At 40.0% G+C, this 25966-nt stretch overlaps 1 protein-coding gene across 2 annotated transcripts in view; it reads right to left on the reverse strand.

Moving 5' to 3' along the window:
- Positions 1-25966, reverse strand: part of TRAPPC9 (trafficking protein particle complex subunit 9) — a 279059-nt gene that overhangs the window by 181155 nt on the left and 71938 nt on the right. For both annotated transcript variants that reach the window (XM_079984184.1, XM_079984185.1), the window contains exons 18-19: positions 16145-16287; positions 11781-11891 (exon numbers count right to left, since the gene is read on the reverse strand). In XM_079984184.1, coding sequence (XP_079840310.1) covers positions 11781-11891; positions 16145-16287 — 254 coding nt within the window. The remainder of the gene's footprint in view (positions 1-11780; positions 11892-16144; positions 16288-25966) is intronic.

Here is a 25966-nt window from a genome sequence, read left to right on the forward strand (position 1 = left end):
GGCTATGAAATTTCAAAGCCCCTAATTAGGATTAATTTATCCCCAAAATTACCATATTGTTTTTACTACCAGCAACTTGGATTGGAAGAGTCAGATATTGTAAACCCCCTTCAGTTTTCTAGGATTTGGCAAACAACAGAAAAGTACAGCATACTTATGTGGGAATGTTAAGGATAGCTAATGAGTGATGTAGCAGAGCAAATTTCCCTCAATGGAAGCTAGTATGCAGAGTCATTTGAATCGCTTAGTTAAGATTATTTCCTAGTGTCCCCTTTTGATCCCTCTTAAAAGAATAAAGACAAAAGAGTCTTTCTGAGTAAAGTTTACTCGCATTTCAGTTCACAATTTGATCCCTGAAAGGCAGGCTTTACTTGGTAGTTACATAAAGAAACTGTGAGTTTGTCTCATATGGAGATTGAACTCATGTGCTGCTGGCTGAGAACCAGCAGACAGAAAAATTAATTAACAAAATGGCTGCAGGAGAGCAGCATGGCAGCAAGAGATAGAACAACAGTAGTATCAAGACAGCAAGAATCAAGACGAGCTGAGAAAATGGCTGCATGACCTGGCTCTTTTATGGAGTCAGCCAGAGCCATGCCCATCTCCCAGATCACATGCAGGGGGAGGAGCTCCAGAATAGTGGAACAGGAAGTTACACTGACTGGATGTCCCCCTGCCTGTGCCCACTCTAGGGAAATAAGGAATGTTGCATTTGACTGCACCAATGGATTACATCCCACAAGTTATTCAGGTATTGTAGCTGTGTTGGTCTGTCATAATAAATAACAATGATGAAAGATTTTTTTTAAAAAAAATTGAAAGATGTTCTAGTAGCACCTTAAAGACCAACTAAGTATAAGCTTTCTAGGTATGAGCTTTCGTGTGTATACTTAGTTGGTCTTTAAGATGCTACTGAAACATCTTTCAATATTCTTTTTTTAATCTTTCATCATTTTATCTTTCATCATTGTTATTTATCCCACAACTTAGACATTCTGAAATGACAGCAGTTGAATGGACAGGCAGATTTTTATGGCAGCAATAATACTGTGGTGATCTCCTATTACCATGCAGCTGCTTATTATTTTCACTGTTTATTACTCCTTAAATTTCTTCTTTTAGGGAAAAATTACCCCAAGACAGTGGACAAAATTTTGTATAAAACAGTCCTCAAACAGGTGTTTTTACCATCTTTATTGTTGGCTCAGAGGATTATTATTATTATTACTACTACTATTATTGTTAATTCATAAAATTTCTATATTGCCATTCATCCGAAGATCACATGGTGGTTTAAATATAAAAACCCAAAATACATACCATAATAACAAACAAAAATAATACCCCCAACTATTATTATTTCAAACCCACTGGCCCAAGAACCATAAATGTTCTATATCTAGTAAAACACAGTGGGGTCAGCTAGTACTAAATCAACTAAAAATCTAACGATAGCAACAAAACATTTTTATTTGCAATTAAATCTGCCATTCTGCTATTAATATGTAGAACTTTTGTTAGGGTTTTTAAATAGTAACATGGGGGGAGGGTAATCCCAATTAGCAGCATTTCCCGCAATAACCTTTCTCAGAATAAATCTTGTGTGTAAGGCTGAGATAGTTACTATAGCAACTGAAGGCAATTTCAAGCCACCGTTAATGAGAAATGCAGTATCTGTTACAGAAGATGCTGCTGGTAGCCTGACACAATGTAAAGAATTAGTTACTGGCCCCTTCTACTCCAAAAGCAACATAAAACTGCCGTACAAAAATGTTTAACATCTTCATTGTTGTTTCACACTCTGCCTAACGCCAAGCGATCCTGGATCACTGCAAAAAGTGCCATGTTAAATCTTTAAGGTATGGATGGATGGTAGGCAATATTTTTCAGAACTCAACCATACTTTACATCATATAATTAACATATAGGTCATTAAGAAATTGGGCAAAACGGAACACGTTTTGTGAATATAGCCAGGGCACTTTGCAAGACAGACCCTCCAAATTATATTCTCCAATCTGAAAAACCCCAAACTATAAAGTTAAAGCAAGGGGCGATTGTGCGGCACTCACAAAGGCCCCCATTGTTGGCCCCAAACAGATTTAATTTTTCTAAAAATAAATCTCTAGAAAGGTATGGAGTGTAAGCAATTTCTATGAAATGGTTGCTTCTATCTTTCAGCATCTTTAAAAGCAGAGACATCACCTTGCCAACAAAGGTCCGTTTAGTTAAAGCTATAGTTTTCCCAGTAGTGACGTACGGAAGTGAGAGCTGGACCATAAAGAAGGCTGATCAACGAAGAATGGATGTTTTTGAATTCTGGTGCTGGAGGAGACTCTTGAGAGACCCATGGACTACAAGAAGATCCAACCTATCCATTCTGAAGGAAATCAGCCCTGAGTGCTCACTGGAAGGACAGATCCTGAAGCTGAGGCTCCAAGACTTGGGTCACCTCATGAGAAGAGAAGACTCCCTGGAAAAGACCCTGATGTTGGGAAAGAATGAGGGCATAAGGAGAAGGGGACGACAGAGGATGAGATGGTTGGACATGTTGTCAAAGCTACCAGCATGAGTTTGACCAAGCTGCGGGAGGCAGTGGAAGACAGGAGTGATTGGCGTGCTCTGGTCCATGGGGTCACAAAGAGTCGGACACGACTAAACGACTAAAAAACAACAACATCTTTCAATGTTTTTAGCCAATGAGTGATGTCAGAGCTATGATTGACAAGTCAGCTATTTCCCCCTTGCCTCTAGTGAATTCTGCCTTATTTTCTAGTTGAAATGCATCCTACTCAAAATCAAGATCATTTAGCTTAGGGGAGATAATTATTTTATGGGAAGGAGTAAACCCTTTAAAGGTGCACAAATCAGACACGATTTTCCATAATTCGATCATCCCTCTGCCTCAACATCAACTAATACCTTTGATGAGCTGCATAGGCATACTGGTGCTATATATAGAAAAGTTGAGCCTACTGTTGCAAATGATAAATTAATATAGTACTGCCATTCACACTGCTGGCTGACATATATTTCAATCTGCAGATAAATGAGAAAGAAAAACTCTAGTTATGCAGAAGGAGAACAAGTCATTCAGTAAGAATACAGATGACCTCGCAAGCTGTGCCCACTGTAGTGCAGAATTATAGGTATTTATCAAGGAAACAAGCCAGCACCATATTCTTACACTCTCTGATGATGTTCAGTGATAGATTCTACAAATCCTCCTAGATTTCCAAAAGCCAACACAATCTTAAATTGCCAAAGAAAAGAGCATTTTCAAAGCCATTTAAAGACTACAAACAAAACAGAGCAGCAAGGTACAGCTAATGGTAGGTTTTGCTAACTATCCAAACATTATTTTTATTGTGATAAACGCTACAGGCAAGTCAGACAGTCTGCCACGAATAGTTGCTTCAGTTTCATAAATCTTTAACTGTCTCATTTGGAGGGGAAAGCAAGAGTATTGCTTGATTTTTAAAAGCAAATAAATGTTATCTTATACCAGGGGCTGGAATTTTGTGGCCCTCCATATCAACACCTACCATTTTTGACCATTGAGCATAATGTCTGGGGCTGATGGGAGTTGGAGTTCAACAACATTTGGAGGGGTCACATGAAAACCCATTCCTGTACCAAACAGTTGGTTCATTAAAAAGTTATCCAATGTTCCTGCACAATCCCATTTATTTATTTATTTATTTATTCATTCATTCATTTCTATTCTGAATCATCCTTCTTCCCAAAGAAGCCCAGTGCGATGTAAAACAAAGAACAGAACAATGAAGTACATCCCATAAATAAAACACGAGATAACAAAAACAGCAATAAAATATCAAAGCGAAAGCACAAAAACTACCTGCAGCTGTTAAGTTTTAGAACAAGTATTATAACAAATTAATTTATAAAAACCTGGCCAAAGAAAAATATATTCTGCTGAAATCTAAATGCAAAAAAACCCCTTGGTGTCCCTTCCAACACTACATTTCTATGATTCCATGATTCTATGAATCATGTTTCAAAGAGAAGGACATTCTGGATTCAGGTTGTCACCACAAAAAAGGCCCTTTTGCAAGTTCTTATACAATGAATTCTCATGGGGACTACTAGGAGAGTCCCTATTCTGCTGATATTAAGACTTCCTCCCTTTCTTTTCAATAGCCAAGGCAATTTCCACAAAACGTCTTTGTTGTCATTAATGAGACACATTTGCAAATACCTAGAAATGGGGCACAGGACGTTGGACATGACATTATGTTTGCTGACTGGGAACAGTTATGGACCACCGGTATTAAATTTACGGCATGTAATGCCTTAAGAGAAAATATTATGAAAATGATTTATAGGTGATACATGACCCCAGTTAAGCTTGCGAAGATTTATCATCTGCCCAACAATAAATGTTGGAAATGTAATAAGACTGAAGGTACCTTCTTTCACCTTTGGTGGACCTGCCCAAAGATTAAAGCCTTCTGGGAAATGATTTATAATGAAATTAAGAAGGCACTTAAATGTACTTTTCACAAGAAACCAGAGGCATTTCTCTTGGGCATGGTCGGCCAATTGGTGTCAAGGAAGGATAGGACTTTTTTTATGTACGCCACTACAGCAGCAAGGATCCTTCTAGCAAAGTATTGGAAGACACAGGAACTCCCCACACTGGAAGAATGGCAGACGAAAGTGATTGACTTTATGGGATTGGCGGAGATGACTGGCAGAATCCGTGACCAAGAGAAGGAGACGGTGGAGGAAGACTGGAAGAAGTTCAAAGCTTATCTTAAGAATTGTTATAATATTGATGAGTGCTAAAATGTCAAGGGGAAGGAAGATGCAGAATTGCAGCTGAAAATGTTATTTAAGGTGAAATTGAGAAAGATAACAAATTTAAATTTAATTGGCTAAAAGGGTTGCTGAAAAATTGTAAAACAAGGATGCAAAAAAGGTGAGGTATGGGGAAGTCCGAGAAAGGAGGCTTATGAAAATGAGGTTAAGAATTTATATTTGTGTGTTTGTTTGTATTGGTGGATGTTTTTATGTCGTTGTTATTGTTTTGTTTTAAAATAGGAAAATTTATAAAAATTATTATAAAAAAAAAGCAAATACCTAGAAATGGTAAGTCTGTGGTATGTGCACACGCATATATAATATCCCACCACCAGACTGGCAGTTTCCCACATGGTCAGCATGTCTTAGAAAAGATACAAAACTTACACACCTGTAATACAAAGCAACTCGGTTCAAGAAAAGCACACACAAACAGCACTAGCTAAAAACAGAAATACCCACCAATTTTTAACAAGCACTAACTAGAAAGACCATACACCTGCCAAAATTAAACAGCCAAGGAAATCGAACTCCACCTCAGAGGAAAGACTATTCTATAGCATCGTGGCTATTGCTATCCAAGTCCCTCTGATCATATCTCTTTCAATAAATGAATATGAAACAGGGTATACTGTACTTTGCAAAAAGCAATTGGTGTGGAGGCTAATACAATAAATGTTCTCCACAGTATTTGAGCTAAATTATTACATGCCCCATTAAGAGGAAGAGGAAGTTTTTTACTTGCTAAAAAACAATACACTGACTGTATAAATAAAATTTCATGTAATTTTAATGAAAGTACCTTCATTATGGGTAGTACTGAAATGGATTTCATTTCATTAAACTTTTTACATACCGCTTAATTACGACAGACTCAAAGTGATATACAATTAACTCAGTAGAAAAAGAAAAAAGGAGGGAAACAACCTATAAATTCAGAACTCAGATAAAATGCCTGCTGAAATAATATTTAGCATGCACTGGAATTTCCACAGGGAAGGAGTTTGTTGGGCCTCAACTGGAAGGGAGTCCTATAAAATGTACACTGAACTGCAAATTACCACGACACTTTGCATTTATTTTTCCTCTGCTTAATGAGTACTTTAAAACATACTCTTCCACATGCACACCTGAAAGATTTCAAAAGATGAGTACCGGTAGATTAAATACACCACTAAGTGATTTTTGTTAGGTTCCTCCTAAGAATCTATTTAAGAAGAAGTTTCCATTATAAAACTTAATGAGAAAACCTGAGCAAATACTGACATGCGAAAAAGATCGTTAGTGCTTCAGGAAAAAAGAGAAATAAAAGAATGCAATGCTATTTAAAAATGGAGATGGGGCATTAATAAGTCACACAAAGGTATTCTGGATTACCAGATATTAGCCTTAGATAAGCTCCATTTCTAGCAACACAAGACAGGTATATCAGAGAGAACAATTACAGCTATTAGACAAAGACCTCTCTTCCTGTCACAGTACTATTCAAATATTCAAAATATGAGCCTATCAGAGCACTTAATATTCATCAGAGATGAGACAGACTTTCTCTTGTGTGCCCTAAAATTACATTCTTTGTGCTAAAAGCAAGTAAGCTCAAGATGGAGCGTGTGCTTGGAGTTTCAATTTTTATGGCTAATAGTTTCTTTTTGCAATTCTCCCACCTCACACCCCGCCGGTGCCCCAGTAACTCTTATATCGGCTCTACAAAAGATCTAGATGGCTTCTTCATTGGGGTATTGCAGTATGTGCTGGCTTAATACAACAAACATCTATTTGGTCTCATAGGACTCACAGCAATAAAAAGATACAGTCACTATGGTCAGAAAAGCTGAAAAAGAGTCACAGAAATTCTTCAGGAAGTATCCTAAGTTTCCATTTAGCACTCACTACTCCTGTCACCGTGTTTAAGAAATAATGTACCAAAGCTTTTAAGATGTGTGTTAAGCACACATCTGCATGCTAAAGTAAATTAGGTAAAGCCCTTTCCGAGCATGGAGAGGAGAGGACGTTGCGAGCAGGACCCTCCCACATTCGCGGGGGCTTCCCTTGCCCCCGCGAGAGTTGGGGAATCCCTGGGCGTGCCTGCAACCCAGCCCGCCAATCGGTGGGCGAGGGGAGGCGCGGCCTGGGCTACTTAAGGCCAGGCACGCCCAGGGACCGCCCTCTTTTGATAACACAGATTAATGTTTGGGACTTGGTATACGGCTGCTTCCTACCAAAGCAATTGTCCTAGACACTGTTTAATAATAATAATAATAATAATAGCCCTACTATGCAAGTTCAGGCTTAAGAGAATTGTTACGATGGATAATTAAGTCCACAGTTCATATCGCTTAACAAGGATAATCAACACCATTGGGACTTTTAGTCTTGGGAAGTGGCCTTGGGCCAGTCACTATCTCTCATTTTACCCAACTTCTCAAAGTTGTTGTGAACAAAAATTGGGGATGGTGACTACTGTGTACCTTGAGAACCTTGGAGGAAAAAAGGGAGGATATAGATCTAATAAAGAAGGAAAGAATAGACAAAGTGCCACCATGCCTTTCATATAGTCGATTCCAGGTTCAGTTCTCATTATCTGCAATTAAAAAGCATCTTAGCAAGCTGAAATATAGGAAGCTGTCACATACCGAGTCAGAGCACTGGGCCATTTGGTTCAGTATTGTCTACACCAGGCTTCCTCAACCTCGGCCCTCCAGATGTTTCGAGACTACAATTCCCATCATCCCTCATCCCTAACCACTGGACCTGCTAGCTAGGGATCATACGAGTTGTAGGCCAAAAACATCTGGAGGGCCAAGGTTGAGGAAGCCTGGTCTACACACTAGCAGCAGCTCTCCAGCGTTCTGCTACTGAGCTACAGCGCTTCCCCCAAGACCCCTGCTTGCCACCAGTTGGAGAAAACAGTACTGAATCAAATGTCTGACTATGTAAGACAGTTTTATATGTTCATTAGGCTTTCGTTCCAAAAGCAGACCTCGTTGCCGTAATCAAAACCTGCTTTTTGAAGATAGGCAGGTAAGAACGAAAAGTCAAACCAAACTCATGATGGGTGCAAAGAAAAAATTACACGAGACTCGGGATTCTACTTCATACCAAGAGACAAAATAAGACCTGTAAAGAAGCAGGCCGGAATGTAATATATGATTGAAAACTTGACTTCAAGGTTAAAATAAGAAAGTGATAAACTGAAGAATCTCCTACACAAAAACAGGTCTGCCAATATGGTGGTTTTAAGTCTCTTTTATTTTGCAGAATACAACCAGAGTATTTTTTGCCTAAAGTGGCATATGATCTGCATTATAGGTGGAGGGATCTTCTGAAGGAGACTCGGGTTTACAAACAGAAGGTCAGATGTTAAAGTACGTATTTCAAGAAATCCTCGGGACATTAAATGAAGTGTTACTGATACGAGCACACATCAATCATTCTTCTTTTAGTAGTCATGCTAAAAATATAGGTGAAATGAGCCATATCTTCAGACATTAAGAGTCCTACTCATATAAAATGAATTCTACAGGAATTAAAGTCCCACATTTAATCCTCACCTGGGGAACATCATCACAAAAATGGTCTACAAACATGAAATTTTCATTGTCTCGTTTATGATGTATATTGTGGACACAATGAAGTACAGATTGATATTTCTCTACTTGTTTTACTCAACGATATAATCTTAATTTGTTTGTCTGAGAAGTGTGAATAACAACCAGTACAAATGTCACTTCCAACACATAGAAGCGCCTGTTATCTATACCTTCCAGAAACAACCAACAACATTTTTGTTTCAACAAGCTTTTCCAGTAAGATGGAAGGGTCTCTGCCTTAAGGGTTCATTTTATTTTTAACCCTATGATGTTTCTTTTTGCACCTGTACTTTTACTTATAAAACTATTCTTGTACTGCTTTTAAAATTATTTCAGCTGTTTTTAAAGGTATGTCTGTAAATCGCCTTGGGCAATTCAGAAGTTAAATAATAGCTATAAGCAACTTATTGAATAAAGGTAACAAAGCCTTGCAAAACTGGCGGGATTGCAAGATGTCCTGACCCTGAAGAGATCAGTTATATGAGGACAGCAAGTAGGGCTGAAGTTACTATAGTTCCTCATTGCTTTACTTCGTCCAACAAGACCTATCTAGTTCATCATCGGCCAGCCAGGTAACTCCTAAAGCTCATAAGCAGGGTATGAAAGCTACCTAATGTTTATTCACCACACATGGTACTCAGGAAAATATTACCTCTAGGAAACCAGTTAATTGCTGCAATTCTAGAGAAGTCTTCACTCAATGCAACTTCAGAACACACTTTCTACAGGTGCAGAATATCCCAATAACTGGGAAGAGTCATATGGAACCCACAAACATCTTCAAGAAGGGCACTCACATTGTCTTGCAAACTACAGAAATGATCTGAGCACCCCAAATGAATATTTCACACTGACACTTTGAAGATATTAACAAAAAGGGAGAAATGTCCCAACAGCAACCATGTTAATTTGGCCAGGTGAACCCAAGTTCATAAAAACTGGTCAGTTTCTATACCCAAGATTTCATGGGTAACTCAGTGATGGGCATTTCAGTTAGGTTTTTCCCTCTTCGGCAACCTCTTCCCCATCCCCTCCAAAAATCTTTTGAAAACTTTCTAAGCTACCCAAATAGGCAGACAAATAGGGAGCTGCTGAATAGGGAAAAGATACTCAATACCCACCACCACCACAAACAAATGAGTCACCTCATTTGAATTGTGTAATCCACTCTACTTCAGTGTTAAGATCCCAGCGCATCCCATTAAATGGAAATTTTCTATGGCATCTTAAAATGCCTTTTTAAAAAGAGGTAAGTGCTACACTTCAGTAAAGGGGGAAAAACTGACAGGCTGTTAAATCACACAAAAGTGCCATTTGATATGCCTGATGCTCTCCCACCACTGAAAAATACGCAAAGAATAATGTCCTTCTCAGAACTATGGAAAAGGTTATTGATGCTGCTCACGGTACATACATAAAGTCCCATCCTCTCCTAAATACTATCCTTCTCACTTTATACCATTTTTCAGAAAAATGTGCTCCTATTTGATCTCAACTTTTACATCACCACAAATTTTCTCAGAATAGAGAAGGTTTTTATACAAAAAAATCATTTTACAGAAGTGAAAGCAATTCAGGTAAAAGGGAAGCAAGCCATCAGCTTTAGGAGACTCGTTTTTCATATGGTTTCTTTATACCTGGAAATACATTTATTTTGTGTGGATCATGTTACAGCATCTGAGTATATAATGGGAAGTCAGACGATACAGCCTTTTTTTAATGAGTATCAAGTATAATGTCTTTTCCAGGTACTCTCTGAAATCTGTTTACCACACATTCATGAAACACTTGAGGTGCACCACAAAAGAAAAATGATAACACCGATCTACTGAGATCATCACTTTGATAAATCTCCACACTAATGAGTTAGTTCAGGACTATTCAATGCCAGACATTCGGTGTGTAGAATTTAAATGCTTAGGTGACACCTTCCACTTTGAATTACAAATTACTCTCATGAAACTTGATTTTAATGGTATGATGATCAAGAACAAAGCATAATAAATTACCAAAAGTAGGTCTACATGTACCGCTATTGATGACCACATATTATTTTAGCATAAATAACTATTTTAATATTTTCACATCTGTAAATACAAACCAAGACACTGCCAAGGTGGTAGTGACTAAATTCGTAACTTTTTAAAATAGCTGCCGAACCATATCAAAGTAACTCCGAACTACAGAACTAAACATTTTTTTTTGAGTAGAATTTGCTCGGCAAATTCTGATGCTATCGAGATTACAAAGTGTGAAATCTTCAGTTCAGAAATCCAGCCATAATCTGAAAGAAAATCCATGACTTTATTGCTACTGGAAAAAGAGAGTAGTCAGGACTTCTAAGCAAGCATTTGATTTAGAATGCCCGAACTCAGTAATGGAGTTCAATTATCACTTTGTGCCTCTGAGTACAAAATGGCCAGTGAAACTTGTACCATCAAGTATTCTCATATTCTGCTATATGCATATGCAAATTCATTATCTGACCACTATACTTTTTTTGTATAGGTACCCAAGGGCTCCTATACTCCCCCCTTCAAAATATTGATCACTAGTGAAAATAATTAAATAAAGTTCTACTGTACAGTTGATAAAACAAAATTATGATTTAGGACAGTGATTTAGAGCTTTTGTACTGCATACACATTATTTAAAAAACAGCAACAGCCTCTTTTTGAAGAATAAGGTTAAAAAAAAAAGTTTATCCAAAATATAGTTGTTGTGAACACTGAAAAAAGTCATGAACAAAATGTCTATTTCTTTCTGTTTCCCCACACATGTCAACTATGTGTAAATTGTGCTAAGAAAACTTTCAAGTTAAGATGTCTCAAACTAGTCAATTATATTTACAGGGGACTACTTATTAATCAGGGGACGCAGGTGGTGCTGTGGGTTAAAGCCTCAGCGCCTAGGACTTGCCGATCGAAAGGTCGGCGGTTCAAATCCCTGCGGCGGGGTGCGCTCCCGCTGCTCGGTCCCAGCGCCTGCCAACCTAGCAGTTCGAAAGCACCTCCGGGTGCAAGTAGATAAATAGGGACCGCTTACCAGCGGGAAGGTAAACGGCGTTTCCGCATGCGGCTCTGGCTCGCCAGAGCAGCGATGTCACGCTGGCCACGTGACCTGGAAGTGTCTCCGGACAGCGCTGGCCCCTGGCCTCTTAAGTGAGATGGGCGCACAACCCCAGAGTCTGTCAAGACTGGCCCGTACGGGCAGGGGTACCTTTACCTTTTTTTACTTATTAATCACATGCACTGCTGAGCCTCTGAGCTTCTTGCATTCAAGGTGAGACAGAGATGTAGCATACAGGAGGACTTGAAAGAAAGAAGGGGATGAAACTAAGAAGCTGTGTTTTGTCTCTGAACTTACCGCTGACATTCCCCAGCATGCAAAACTAGATCTTCATTGTTCTTTGCACTAACTGTGAGCTCATGTTCTGTTGAGTTGAACACATCAAGGAGGAGATGGCACTGGCGGGTACTATTTGAAGAGATTTAAACAAACAACGTTGAGGTTTTAACAATCATCACAGAGTTACGATAACAGAAAAACATTAATCGTTGTTATTAAAGGAAAGGAACAGACTGTGATCAAGTCAGTTTTTTTTCCATTGCAGCAAATCTCAGCACTTCTCAGAGCAGTGACTATTTAACATTTTAGCTATCATGTCCCAGTCACTGTTCAAATTCAAGTATCACAGTAAACTATGGTTTAATGAGATGTCAGCTTCCTTCTGGTATCAGGTGCTCTCTTCCTCCTCCCACACAGATGAGATGAGCATGGAGATGTTTGCTTTCAGTTTTAGTTAACTGTGTCTTCTTGTGTCATCTGTAAACTCAAACTGTGATTCAAGTTACCTATGGTTAGTTTAAAACAGCTCAAATGGATTTCTCTAGCTGGCTTGTTTAAACTAACCATAGTTAACATGAACTGCCATTTCTGGTGTGGGCAACATGGGAATCCACAATTAAAGGCATGGAAACCCATAGTTAAGGTGTCTGAACTCATCCTCTCAGCTATGCTGGAGGAGGAGGAGTATGCACAAACCAAAGGCAGTCACATTGCAGAGCACATTACAGTAATCCAACATTGATGAAACTAAGGCACTATAGCCAGGATCAGGACTGGGTGCAGCCGGTATACTAGCCTAAACTGAGCAAAAGCATTGCTGGTCACTGCTGCACCATGATGATCCAAATGTAAAGCTGTATTTAGGAGCACTGCCAAACTGCAAACCATGTTTCTCAAAGGAAGTACAACCTCATACAAAACAGGCTGAATCTCTACTCCAGTGTGACGCGGCAGCTAAAAAAGCCAATGCAATTCTGGGCTGCATCAATAGGAGTATAGCATCTAGTTCAAGGGAAGTAATAGTGCCACTGTATTCTGCTCTGGTCAGACCTCACCTGGAGTACTGTGTCCAGTTCTGGGCACCACAGTTCAAGAAGGACACTGACAAACTGGAACGTGTCCAGAGGAGGGCAACCAAAATGGTCAAAGGCCTGGAAACGATGCCTTATGAGGAACGGCTAAGGGAGCTGGGCATGTTTAGCCTGGAGAAGAGGAGGTTAAGGGGTGATATGATAACCATGTTCAAATATATAAAAGGATGTCACATAGAGGAGGGAGAAAGGTTGTTTTCTGCTGATCCAGAGAAGCGGACACAGAGCAATGGATCGAAACTACAAGAAAGAAGATTCCACCTAAACATTAGGAAGAACTTCCTGACAGTAAGAGCTGTTTGACAGTGGAATTTGCTGCCAAGGAGTGTGGTGGAGTCTCCTTCTTTGGAGGTCTTTAAGCAGAGGCTTGACAACCATATGTCAGGAGTGCTCTGATGGTGTTTCCTGCTTGGCAGGGGGTTGGACTCGATGGCCCTTGTGGTCTCTTCCAACTCTATGATTCTATGATTCTATGATTCTATGATATCTGTTAGGGTGAGATAAAGGGCTGGATTGTCAGGATCCATTAAGGCAATTCTTATTTTGTTAAAAATCACCCTATTGTACTAACAGTGAGAGTATCGGAGGGAAGAATGTACAATTTAAGAATGAATTTTAATCTGCTAGTGTTTGAGTTATGGTGCTGGAGGAGACGCTTGAGAGTCCCATGGACTGCAAGAAGATCAAACATCTCCATTCTGAAGGAAATCAGGCCTGAGTGCTCACTGGAAGGACAGATCCTGAAGATGAGGCTCCAATACTTTGGCCACCTCATGAGAAGAGAAGACTCCCTGGAAAAGACCCTGATGTTGGGAAAGAATGAGGGCACAAGGAGAAGGGGACGACAGAGGATGAGATGGCTGGACACTGTTCTCGAAGATACTAACATGAGTTTGACCAAACTGCGGGAGGCAGTGGAAGACAGGAGTGCCTGGTGTGCTCTGGTCCAAGTCGGACACGACTAAATGACTAAACAATAACAGTGTTTGCAACTAGCTGATGGCCCTAAATCCAGACCATTAGGGCTACAGCATGAATGTATGATCTCATGCATTTGGTGTCAGCATTATAAGTAACTGTGCTTGGATAATGAGTCACACAATGCCCTTAAACTTTTTAATTCTCCATTTGCCTTAACCATACTTCTTCACTAGATGTGCATATCTGACACATTCTATGTTTACTCAAGTCATTTTGAGAATGCACCATTTTTTAAAGAATTAAAATCTATTACAGTGCTATCATAACTTGATAAAATCTTCAAGCATTGAAAAACATTTCATCAGCAAATGAATATATAAAGCATTCATCACGGGAAGAGAGAGAGAGAAAAAACTAAATTCAATTGAGTAGAAGGAGATGAGACAGGCAACTACTATTGCTTTATTCATTAGCAACGCTAAAATAGAAACTCATAAAATTTAACTGAACCAAGTGACAGACTGCTCCAGTTTGGAAAGAGGCAGATTTGTTGAATTTTTGGCATTAGGAGAAGAAGCTGAATTATGCCAAATTTCTCCCAACAGGCAAGAATGTTCTATTTCATAATGCATGAAACCAATAGAAGGTATATTATATCCATGCTGCATGACAAAAAAATAAACTGAGAAGTGGCTGTCTTCTGCTGTTAGGTTTTTCCACCACTCTTCACGGGTGGAAGAGTCTAAGCCTGCTATGCTGTCATGGGATGGTCGTAAACACTGCAACTGCTGAAAGGAATGATTCTGTTACAGAATGCTGGCTGTTTCTATGAAAAGGTCAATGGGTTTTTTTAGGGAAATATTCATGTGAGAACTAGAGAGTGGCTGTGTATTTTTTGCTAGAAATGAAATACAGGCAGACAGGAGAGTCGAGCATTCCTGGGAACTGGACTAGGGAGATGAGTTAAGAGTGGCTGGATGCATAACCTGACTGTCTTTCTACAGGCACTGCAGTCGTCTGCAAACACATGGCAAGGTTGATGTTCCCAGCAATTAATGAGATATCCATATTGTGACCTTGCTACTGTGCTGTGGAACAGGAGTCTCCAGGCTCTGATGAAGACCAAGACTCAAGAAGGGCAAGCAGATACGAAACAGATCCTTGTGATTGGACATAACCTCCACACTTTAGGCTCTGCTTCACTGATGCAGTGCTGGGTACAAGCCTAAGTGAATTTATATATGCTGATATTTCTACTGAACACTACCTATTATGCAAAAATACAATGCTGAAGTAGACTCAATGAAAGCATTAACTTTCACTGAAATCCATTCTCAGCTATATTATGTAGCTTGCGTTATGATAAAAACAATACTATGTGTCAGGGAACTGCCATCGGAGCTCAGGGTGGTGGAGAGGCTCTCGGATGCTGGGAGACCCTCGGATGCTGAGGAGGGAACCAGCAGGGGGAGAGGGAGAGTTTCCGCTGAAGAAGGAGGGAAGGAGGAGACAGCGTCGGAGGTGAGGCTCAGAGACGCTTCAAGCGAGACCAGTGGTGAGAGCTCAGGACCTCCCCTTGGAACGCCCACTCTGCGCAGAAAGCTGTCGCGCAGGGAATCAAGGAGGAGACTTTCTGTCAAAGAACTTTTATGTTGGAAGAAATTCAGGAAACGCCCACTGACGGATTCTGCCAGTGATTAAGGCAGCCACGCACTTATGGCTGTCCGGTTAGGGAGAGTTTAAAACTAACTACAAAACTGGGAGCGTTTTAGCGCTTACGCACAAGCAACCCCTTATCCCATTACACTATGTGACAAAATTATTAAGTACTTTAAGAGGAAATAATAATAATAATAATAATAATAATACTGATATAATAGAGAGAGCAAAAGAACAAAAAGCTTGTTTAAAGCAAAGATTAATTGTAACAAGAATAAAAGAGGAGAAATAGATAATTGTGCAAGCCCCGAAGTATTCTTTAGACTTTAACATGGTTTTAATGAAATTGGAAATTAACATGTAGGAAGGCAGTATACTGGCCAACTTTTAGGTCATTAGGGCAACTTCATTCAGATGCACTGGGTCACTTCTATGAAATTCTAAGCACACTGGTTCAAAAAAGGAAACAAAATGTTAGCCTTTAGCTGTGTACAGATACATGGGACCCTTGAGAACATGAAAGAGGAAACTATTTCTCAATTAATAGTAATCTACTTTGGTATACTGCAAGAATAAGACTGCTGTCCCAATATTGCTGCTGCTGCTGCTACTACTACTACAACTACTACTACTACTACTATTATACTGATGTTATATAGAGAAATCATTCCCCCTTCCCACACAAAAGTAAGCTTTTTAAAAATAACACACCTTGTTGCGGGCAGAGTACTAACACGTGTAAAGAAGACAGATGGCTCCACATCTACATGAAGTCCCAGAGACAAGTTCCTGTAATAGCCATCGACATGTCCTGGACCTCCTGAGTATTTGAAGTTCAAGATGGCTTCCAGCGTCTAAAAAAAACAAAGTAAAAAATTTAAATCTGCTTTTTTCCCCTATACTAAAATATACAGTTGATTTCTATCACCTTTCCATTGCTGAGCACCAAGTATCACTTTGTGCTTCCACTAACAATACTGTTCTGGCTACCCTGATGTAAATGCAACAGGGGCTTTAGGAAATATAACAGGATGATCTCAAAGATTACAGTCAGCCATGGTACATCATAACATCTGCCTTAAAAGGGGGGAAAAGACCACCTATAAATGCAATTTAAAAACAAATTCACACAACCATATTTTAGGCAATGAGATTTACTATGAATGGATTTCATTTGGTAAATGAACAGGGACATGCAATTGTTTCATTATGCACCAAATTCGGAACTACTGGTGTCATTCCTGCACTTTACTGTACTTCCATTGCTTTACCTGTGGTAAAGTGGGACATTGGCTTACAATAAAGTGGCATTGTTTCACCAGAGAGCCAAGGAAGAATAAGCCTGGATTCACAGATGATTAACTCTACCTTGAAATTTATGGGTATATCTGCTGTAACTTAGCTAACCTTATATCTGATTTCACACAGTCACACAATTTGTTTTTTTGCTTAATCACAATCAAATGATATGCAGCATGGCTAATCTTACATTACCACAACTAGGCAACTTGTGCAACCATTAATGTCATGTCTAGAAAATAATCATTAGGCAATACGTTCAAAAGTGAAGAAAAACACCCTACAAACATTTCCAGATTAACAAAATGCTGAGTTAAAATCAGCAGTTTTAGAAAGCTGACATTGCTTAAGACAAACTTGTAGTATTGAAAATATTTTTTTTTATTTTTTTGTTGGTGACATAATATTTTGTAAAGTGTGGCAAAGTACAGATTTCACTCTTTTGTTCTATATCCCAAAACTGATGATGTCCTGCTGTTATGCAGGGCAACTTGTACAAAACCGATTGAATAGCAAAACTGAATTCCTTTGAAGTGCTTTCTTTTACATGGAAGAAAAAGAAAGTAAAATAATTGCAGAATCCTAGAAACAAAAACAAATGCTGAAGTTGATGTGTTTTTAATGAAACTCCTACATAAAAAACAGCTCCATTAGTGCTAGGCCTTTGGGCAAACATCTGGGGCTCCGCAGCACCACCCTCAGGGAGACCATCAAACTTTGTAGCTTGGCTTTCTTCTCCCCATCCCTTGACTGAGTCCAAAGTGTCCACTGCTTTTCTCTTACTTAAAATCACCACTGAGTTTGAATTTCAAAAGAAGGGAAATGCAAAATGGAAACTGTGCCCCAAGTAATGATTTCAGCCAATATATTTTGGCAGCGAATCTGCCTTGGTTACCAGGTGCCACTAGAAAAACACAGCTGAGACTAAAGTAGGAAGGGTATTTCACTATATGCATGTTTCCCACTTCCATCTCAGCTCCCTGTTCAAACTGGCAGCCGGCAGCCCAGCTATGGGTGTTGCCAAGATCTGGTATTTCATTAAAACTGCTGCCAGAAGGCATGGCTATAATTTAAAAGTGCCAGGAGCAACCAGTGCCAAAAGGGAGAACCTGTGCAACCCAGAAGTAAGCCAGCCCAAGAACTTTGCATGTCAGGCAAACGCATGGGGTTAAGATTCCCATGTTTGCCACTGAAAATCTAGCATTACTTAAATCATTCAAAATATCATATTGGGGCTTTGAGGACTAGAGATGTCTCTGGGACATCTTGCCTTGAAGGCCAGCAGGTGTCATAGCACTATAACGACCTGCTGGTGTTTGGAATAGAAACCGAATTACTGGAAATGCATCAGAACGTCCTTTAGGTAATTTGACAGTGTTAAAGTACAGCTTACAGGCAGTTTTCCATACTCACTGCCTGAAGTTACTTCAATGCAAGATGCTTAGGAGTTCTCGTTTTGAAGTCAGGAATTATGCTATTTGAGTGATTTCATGCACCATTTTTGCATCTTCACAAAGGATTAGGAAAAAATATGCTAACAAGTAAGCATATATGGATGTCTGCTCAGCTTTCTTGCAATGGAAAATGCCTTGGCTACTTAAACAACAAAGAGTTCTGGGGCACCTTAAAATCTAACACATGTATTATGACATAAGCTTTTGTGGACTAAGGTCTACTTCACAAGAAGCTCCTAAACTGTCATCCATTTATCAGCAGATTTATGAGCAGAAGGGCCTATTTTCAGGTCTTTCAATCATGTTGAGAGGCCTGAAGCAAAGCAGAGGAAAACCCTTTCAGGTGGAGAGAAAGAAAAACACTTGTTGGTCTCCAATATGTGCCTCAGCTCCTGGGTAGCAGAGCTACTTCCTCTGTCTCTCTCAATGGGAGTTAGCAGCTTGCAGCTTCATTGTGGTTAAGCAACCACTGTGCCTCATTTCCACCCCAAAGGTGGAGAGATGAGTGAAGATGGGCAGCTGGACAGTGATGCTCATTAGCCTGTTTTGCTTCAGCAGCATTAGCCTGTTTAGCTTCTATGCAAGAGGAAGAGACGCCAATCACAGAAGCTGTCCCAGGAAAGCAAAGCCATCTTTCCATAAGAACCCTCTTCTCTTCTCAGTGATGCCACTTCCATCAAACTTTATGGTAAGGTACAGCCAGAGCATTGCCCAAGTATCTGCCTGAAAGGGTGCATCTCACACACAAAAGAAATAAACTATAAATATAAAGGAAAAATTGAAGGCGGTCACAATAACTGAGATACAATCGATGTCAGAACTCTACTGCTTCTAGCCTGGCAAAGCTGATATGAGAGCAGAAGACAAAAATTCTGGTCTTCTGTAATTCCCGGAAATTAGAGGAATAGGAAATAAGGGGACAAGAAATCCAGCAAGTAAAGATGCACAGATTTCTCATAATTTTATTCCAGAGCAACTCAGGTTGGTCAAACCATTGCACAAGTGCTATAAAACAGGCAAAGTCTACCTCCTCAGCAGTAGCTCGCTTTTATTTTCAGAAAGGCAACCAGCTGCTATTCAGATTTTTCAAGCTAATAGTGATTTAGGTAAGATACGCTCAAGTTTATTGTGACATATCCTGGGGCTCCCAGTCTGAGACGATGTGTGCAGAACTACGTATAAACACAATGGAATATTGGGTGTGAGCTAGCACTATAAAATCCTGGTTGCGCTGCCATTTTCGTTGTCAAACTCTGAGTCTGCTCTCTGACTTACTTAAGGACTCTTATAAATCCAGATGCTTCCAACTCTTACATAGCAAAATCAGATGTATTGGTATTGACTTGGAACTCTTGTATAATTCAAGTGAGCAATATATTTATCTCAATATTCAAACCACATTAAGGAACACTGAAAACAAAACATTGAGTCAGCTATAAATAAAATTTGCTCTCCCAAATTCTATGGTTTTAATGCAACAAATAACAGGGTGACATATATCTCAAAATTAATAATTCCAGTCCAGTGCAAGCCCGATTGAACATTTCCCCCTCAGCTTTAGTCAAGGGCAGATATTTAAACAACCCCAGAAATGATAAACATTGTGTATGTTCTTTGAATGTGCTGGACATTGTAGAACATTTTCTTTTCTACTGTCCAGCTACATAAAGGTGTGCTATCCCCATTTTGGGGGCAGTCTAACATCACAGCACAATGAAATATCAGATTCTTTTTTTTTATAAATGTTTATTAAAAATTTTTGAATACAAATGCAAAAATAATCAACAATATAGCATATATCATGACATATTTTCAAAACCTCTTTGGACTCCCTCACATCTCCCGCTCCCACTTACATCTTCTTAAATTTTAAGCAGCAAATTATCATCTTATTTATATTCCTAGGTCTCATTCTTTTAAACATAGTCTAATCGTTCTCCAAATGGTTTATATTTTCCTCGATCTACTTATCATCCTAAATTGAAATATCAGATTCCATCTGTCTGACATAAACCCAGAAGAAACTGCAAGGATGGCTGAGTTTTTGTCAATAGTATCTCTTAGAGTGGTGAATTGCACTATTTAGCGGGAAGAAATCCCAATGAAAATCCTCGTTGTTATATATTTTACATGGCTGTTTATTTGTATATATTTTAAATTTTTATATCTGGTGTTTTATGATGGCCTATACTTGTAATGCCTAATAAAGGTCTGGCAAAGTAAGAAGGAAAGATATGGGAGCAGAGAAACCATTCTTCTCAGTGTCATTCCTGCTAGAAGCCCTGTTGGTCTACCAAGAGGAGGTACTTTCTAAAATTAAGACTGTCGCAGCCTAGAACCACCAGAGAATGTCATTTGTTAAGCTCACTTTGGTCTCATTCCTGGTTCTTGAAGATACTTGTGGTACTTATTTGTTTCCTGATCAGGTCCTTTAAGCTCCTCCAGAATTTGTATAACTATTGTTTATCAGCTCACTCATTTAGACACTCAAACTCAGGACGAAAGGGAGAAACACACTAAGAGGAAGGCACGCTTGGCAAACCCTCACCATGAACAACTCCCTCCCGGAAAGCTAGTATGTCCCCACTGTGGAAGGACATGTGGATCCAGAACTGGCCTCCACAGTCACTTACGGGCACACCGTTAAGACCGTGTTCATGGAAGACATTCTTATTTGGCTACGAGTGATCGCCAAAGAAGAAGAGGAGAGTCACAACACTCTCTTATCCTCACATGTTCATGTTGAGCCTGGTATATGCTAGCTCAGACAGCTTTTTAAAGTGAGCCAGCCCTCAGAGCCTGAAGAATCCCTGGGGCATGGCTCTAATAGCAAGATGCAGGCACACAGAAGTGGTAAGACTTCTATCTCAGAGAATGAGCTACTTTGTACATCTAATGACCCTTCCCTTCCGATTCTATGAATTTGTTGTCATAGAAGACCATGAATACAGTAAGAAACAACATTTGCTGACCCACATAGAGTTCTTTAAAAATGTGATTTATTAAAAAAAGTGAATTACTTTAGTCTGGACATGGGGAAAGAGTAACAATGAATGGCTTAGCAGCTTTCTATGAGAAGTTGTTGGGGGCAGAATTCTGCATTTTTATACAGTATCTCTTATTCTCGAGGTACTTCAAGCTGTGTCACAAAGCACTGGTCACCTGCAGCGAGGTAAATTTGCTGCAAAGTAACAATGATCTTACTGTGCAATGTCCATTAACCTTAATGCACCCTTCACAGCTAGAAGCCCATTCATAGCACTTAAAATATATCTAAAATACACTGTTGAACCAATTTATAGAAACACGATTAATTTGATGAATGGCAGTTTTAGCTCACAACATGCACATAATCCCCACGAGTAAATGACTTTGGAGAAAACAGAGGGAAGATTATGCCCTTAATTTATAGAACCAGAACCTGAAGTATTCATGCAGGGATTATACTTATTTAAGCATCTTTCAGCATCCCCTTCATCATGTGACCCCATGGATTGTTATAATGCAATCAAAACAAGAACAATTCCAGACAGTGAAGAGCTAAACAGAATTAAAGTTCCCATCTCTTGCAGGGGCTCAATTAGTGCCAGCGCCTTCTGTCAGGAGTTTGGGTGTAGCCTTCAACGCCTCCCTTTCTATGGAGGCGCAGGTTGCAACTGTGGCAAAGGTGGCATTTGTCCACCTCCGCCATGCTAAGCAGCTGGTCCCTTACCTTTCTCTCCCCGATCTGGCCACAGTGATCCATGCAACAGTCATCTCCAGGCTTGATTATTCTAACATGCTCTATGCAGGGCAGAGTTGCCCTCGAAGCTGACCCAGAAACTCCAGCAGGTGTAGAACGCTGCAGCGAGGCTCCTTACGAGGTCCTTGCCACGGGACCACATTCATCCAGTGCTACACCGGCTCCCGGTGGAGTACAGAGTCAGGTTCAAAGTGCTGGTTTTAACCTTTAAAGCCCTACCGCCTAGGACCCTCGTACTTATGGGACCTCCTCTCCTGGTATGCCCCGCGGAGGACCTTACGGTCCACAAACAATAATACTTTGGAGGTCCTGGGTCTCGACTGGCCTCGACCAGGGCCAGAGCCTTTTCAGCCCTGGCCCCAGTCTGGTGGAACACTCTGTCGCAAGAGACCAGGGCCCTGCAGGATTTGACATCTTTCTGCAGGGCCTGCAAGATGGAGCTGTTCCGCCAAGCCTTTGGTCCGGGCCCAGTCTGACCCCTTTCCTTCTATGGGACCCTGTATGTAAGTGGCCTCCTTGGCTCTCTCTATCGGCCCATATGGAACCAGCACAAGTGGCCGGGCCTGGTGAACTTTTAATTCCTTACCCCTACAGTTATGATTCGTGGGTTCCTACTTAATTTTATTTTTATTTTAAATGTGATTCGAATTATATTTTTAATGTACTGTATATTTGGTGTTAGTTGCCCTGAGCCCAGTCTCGGCCAGGGAGGGAGGGGTATAAATAAATTTATTATTATTATTATTATTATTATTAGTTCAGTAAAAACAAAAACAAAAAAAAACAGAACTGCAGAAATTGCCATGCGAGCAGATCTTTAGCCTAATGCTGAAATGCCAAAAGAGTCAGCACCAGTCAGTTTTTTTGAGGGGGCATTCTGCAATTTGGTGCCACCACAAAGGACACTGGAGAAGAGAACCCAAGATTTGGGTTCTAAGATGTTTAGGGCTTTACAGTGCAGCACCAGCACCTTAAATTCAGCCAGGAAGCAAACAGTCAATGGAGATCCTTTGGGTTCCATGTTGTACAGTATGGTCTCTGCTAGCTGTCCTAGTCAACATTCTGGCAGCTGTGTTCTGCACTGATGGCAGCTTCCAAACCATTTTCAACCACAGAAGCCACACCACAGTAATCCAAACAGGAGGTTACCAAGGCATGTGTCACTGTGGCTTAGGTCACCTCTGTCCAGGAATGGCCATAGCTGGCAAACCAATTGGAACTTGCCTAAAGTACTCCATGCCACTGAACCCACTTTGGCCTCTAGCCACGCAACATTTACCAATAAAAATCTGCCAATGGAAGCATTTGCAAGTGTTGCTTGAGATGGGCGATTCAGAAAAAGAGCTGTAGAGGGTTTTTCCTCTGAAGAGGGTCTTAATCTCCTGTGAAACTTCACCTGGCTTAATTCTACAACTAAACCATGTTTTAGAGAGCCAGTGAGGTGGAGTAGTTAGGGCACTGGACTAGGTCCTAGGAGGCAAGGGTTCAAATTCCTTCTCAGCCATGAAACTCACTGGGTGACCTTGGAAAGGCCATTGTCTCTTAACCCAGCCTACTTCATAGGGCTTCTGTGAGGATAAAATGGAGAGAGGGAGAACCACGTGCACCACCTCGACCTCCTTGGAGGAAAGATGGGGTATGCATATAAGCATGAGAGGTTACTTGAAAGCAAAAACTAAACTAGTCATTCTCTACACTTGATGGAACTGGAGAGGGAAACCCTGCCAGATGGGTGGGGAATAAATAATAAAATTATTTATTTAATATTTAAAAGAATATTATCATAAGCTTGATGCTTTGCCTCATGCACTTAGCACTAAACCACGATTGAGTTTTACGTGCAAACACAGCCAGTGTGTATAACACTGCAGTCACCAATGAGTGCGAACTATTCTAAGCTGTGATGAAGATTCAGACTACAATCCTGTACCAATTACATTGGTAGCAAGCCTCACTAATCTCGATGGCGCTTGCTTCATGTAGTAGATGACTGTATGACATATAGTCTTTTAAAAATGCTGCATTTCCTCACAAAGCAACAACCTTCTATGTGTACACCAAAATCCCACATAAAACAGGTGATGTGAATTGCCATGATGCCCCTTGCTCAGCATTGTGGCCATCTGCCCTCCAGTCGAATAAATCTGAAATCCTGAGGCAGCTATAACAATGACGTGCAAGTCCAAGAAACTAAATCCCAAGTGTGTGTGTGTGTCTGTTTTAAACGCTTAAAATAGTCATTACAATTTGTCTATTTAAGGCAAGATGGCCTTTCATGGTGTCTGCTGCCCTTGAGAACTAAAATAGTTATTACGGTAACTGCATGCTGACCCAACATTTTAAGACACAATTGCCTACATAGTTCTGTAGCTTTTCCTCAGATGTAGTGCACACAAGCTGAATTTCAGAAGCAACATGCAGTATCCCACATTCATCGTCTAGTTCATTCATCTGCATTTATGGCTTATCAACTCACTGAACAATGAAATTGCATCATCCCTTTGTGTAATAATACAGTGGTAGTAGCAACTGGGGAAAACTAAATATAGATTCTGCATAATGTATGCCTTGGGAATTAAATAATGCAGTATTGTCCTTTTTCCCCCCTGCCTCCCCTTGTCAGACCATTTAGCAACAGGATCCATCTTGAGTTATGCTCTGTATCTCAATAAAGTCCCCTTGCCCCCGAAGGTAGAAGGAATGTTTTAAAATAGCCTTGCTTGAAACGATTGAAAGTGTGAGCAGAATAATACTCAGATACAACACAGAGCTGGCATGCAGTACTGCATGTACATTAGCTAATGAGATGAAACTGCAGCTGCTCTTACAGTGATATATAGGTTGCCAAATGCATATGAGGTCTTATGGCAACATACAGAAGCTGAATAACCTAAACTAGTGAAGGCTTTTTAAAAAACCACTGGGTTTCAAACGACGTCTTGGGAAACATAAGAGTTCTGTGGGATCAGTAACAGCACACAACCCTACCAGAAAGCCAAGTTGGCTTTCTGGAATATTGGGTGCACTCTTCCCACTTTAGATCAAATCTATGCTGCCAGGTGCCATAAGAAAACGGCAGAGATAGCGCAGGATAGTACACACCCTGGAAATGATCTCTTTCCGCTTCTGCCTTCTGGAAGAAGGTATAGGATTATAAAGGCCAGGACTAGCCGCCTGAGAAACAGTTTCTATGCAAATGCAATTTTGGTTCTAAATGCAGCATAAGGAGTCTCTATAGTATAGTGTATTTTTTAGTATAGTGTATTTTATAGTATAGTATAGTATAGGGTATTTTAAAAGGGGGTTTCAGAGTTTTTAGGGTTTTTTTGAATGTTTTATGAAGTTTTTAAATTTTATTGTTCTGTATAGGACAATGACAATAAAAATATTGTATATCGTATATCGTATATATCGTATAACTTGCATAACCATTCCCCACCTTCTCTGATGGCCATATTTTGGTTTAATATGAGATATGAATGAGCCTTTTGCACACTTCCATGTGCAAAAGGTCATGTGCAAGTGTCTAACTCGTGGCATCTCAATGAAATGCAGAAGTCTTTAATTAACTACAGCTTCCCATTTTAACTGCAATGGTAAACTATGGTTGTCAGAATCAGGAGCAGACAGAACCTTAAACCAGCTTCAAACCATGATTTACGATCCTGGCTGGGCTCAGAACTACAGTAACCAAGCCCAACTCCCGTTTGGATAAAATCGGAACTATAAGACTTCTGGAATTAATCACGGCCTGCCAAGAAGTGAGTACGGAAGGGGCTGCAAGTATGGACAAACATTTCTTCCTATTTCAGCTTATTAAACTGAGATGCGACCATCCAAACACAGCTAATGTGCAGTCACGGAAGACTTGAGTGTATTCCAGGAGGCTGTGCTCTCATTTTAGATGGGGTGAGGGTGAAACCAAATACACATTTGCCAGAATCCTCTGCAACAGACAACAGTCTTTGTCAGATAAATCAATACAAGAAGGGTTCCCTGAAACCTAGTCTCAAAAGTTCTGCACCCAAAATCCTACAA

The sequence above is a fragment of the Podarcis cretensis genome (genome assembly GCF_951804945.1).
Source record: "Podarcis cretensis genome assembly, chromosome: 7".
NCBI classification, from domain to species: Eukaryota; Metazoa; Chordata; class Lepidosauria; order Squamata; family Lacertidae; genus Podarcis; species Podarcis cretensis.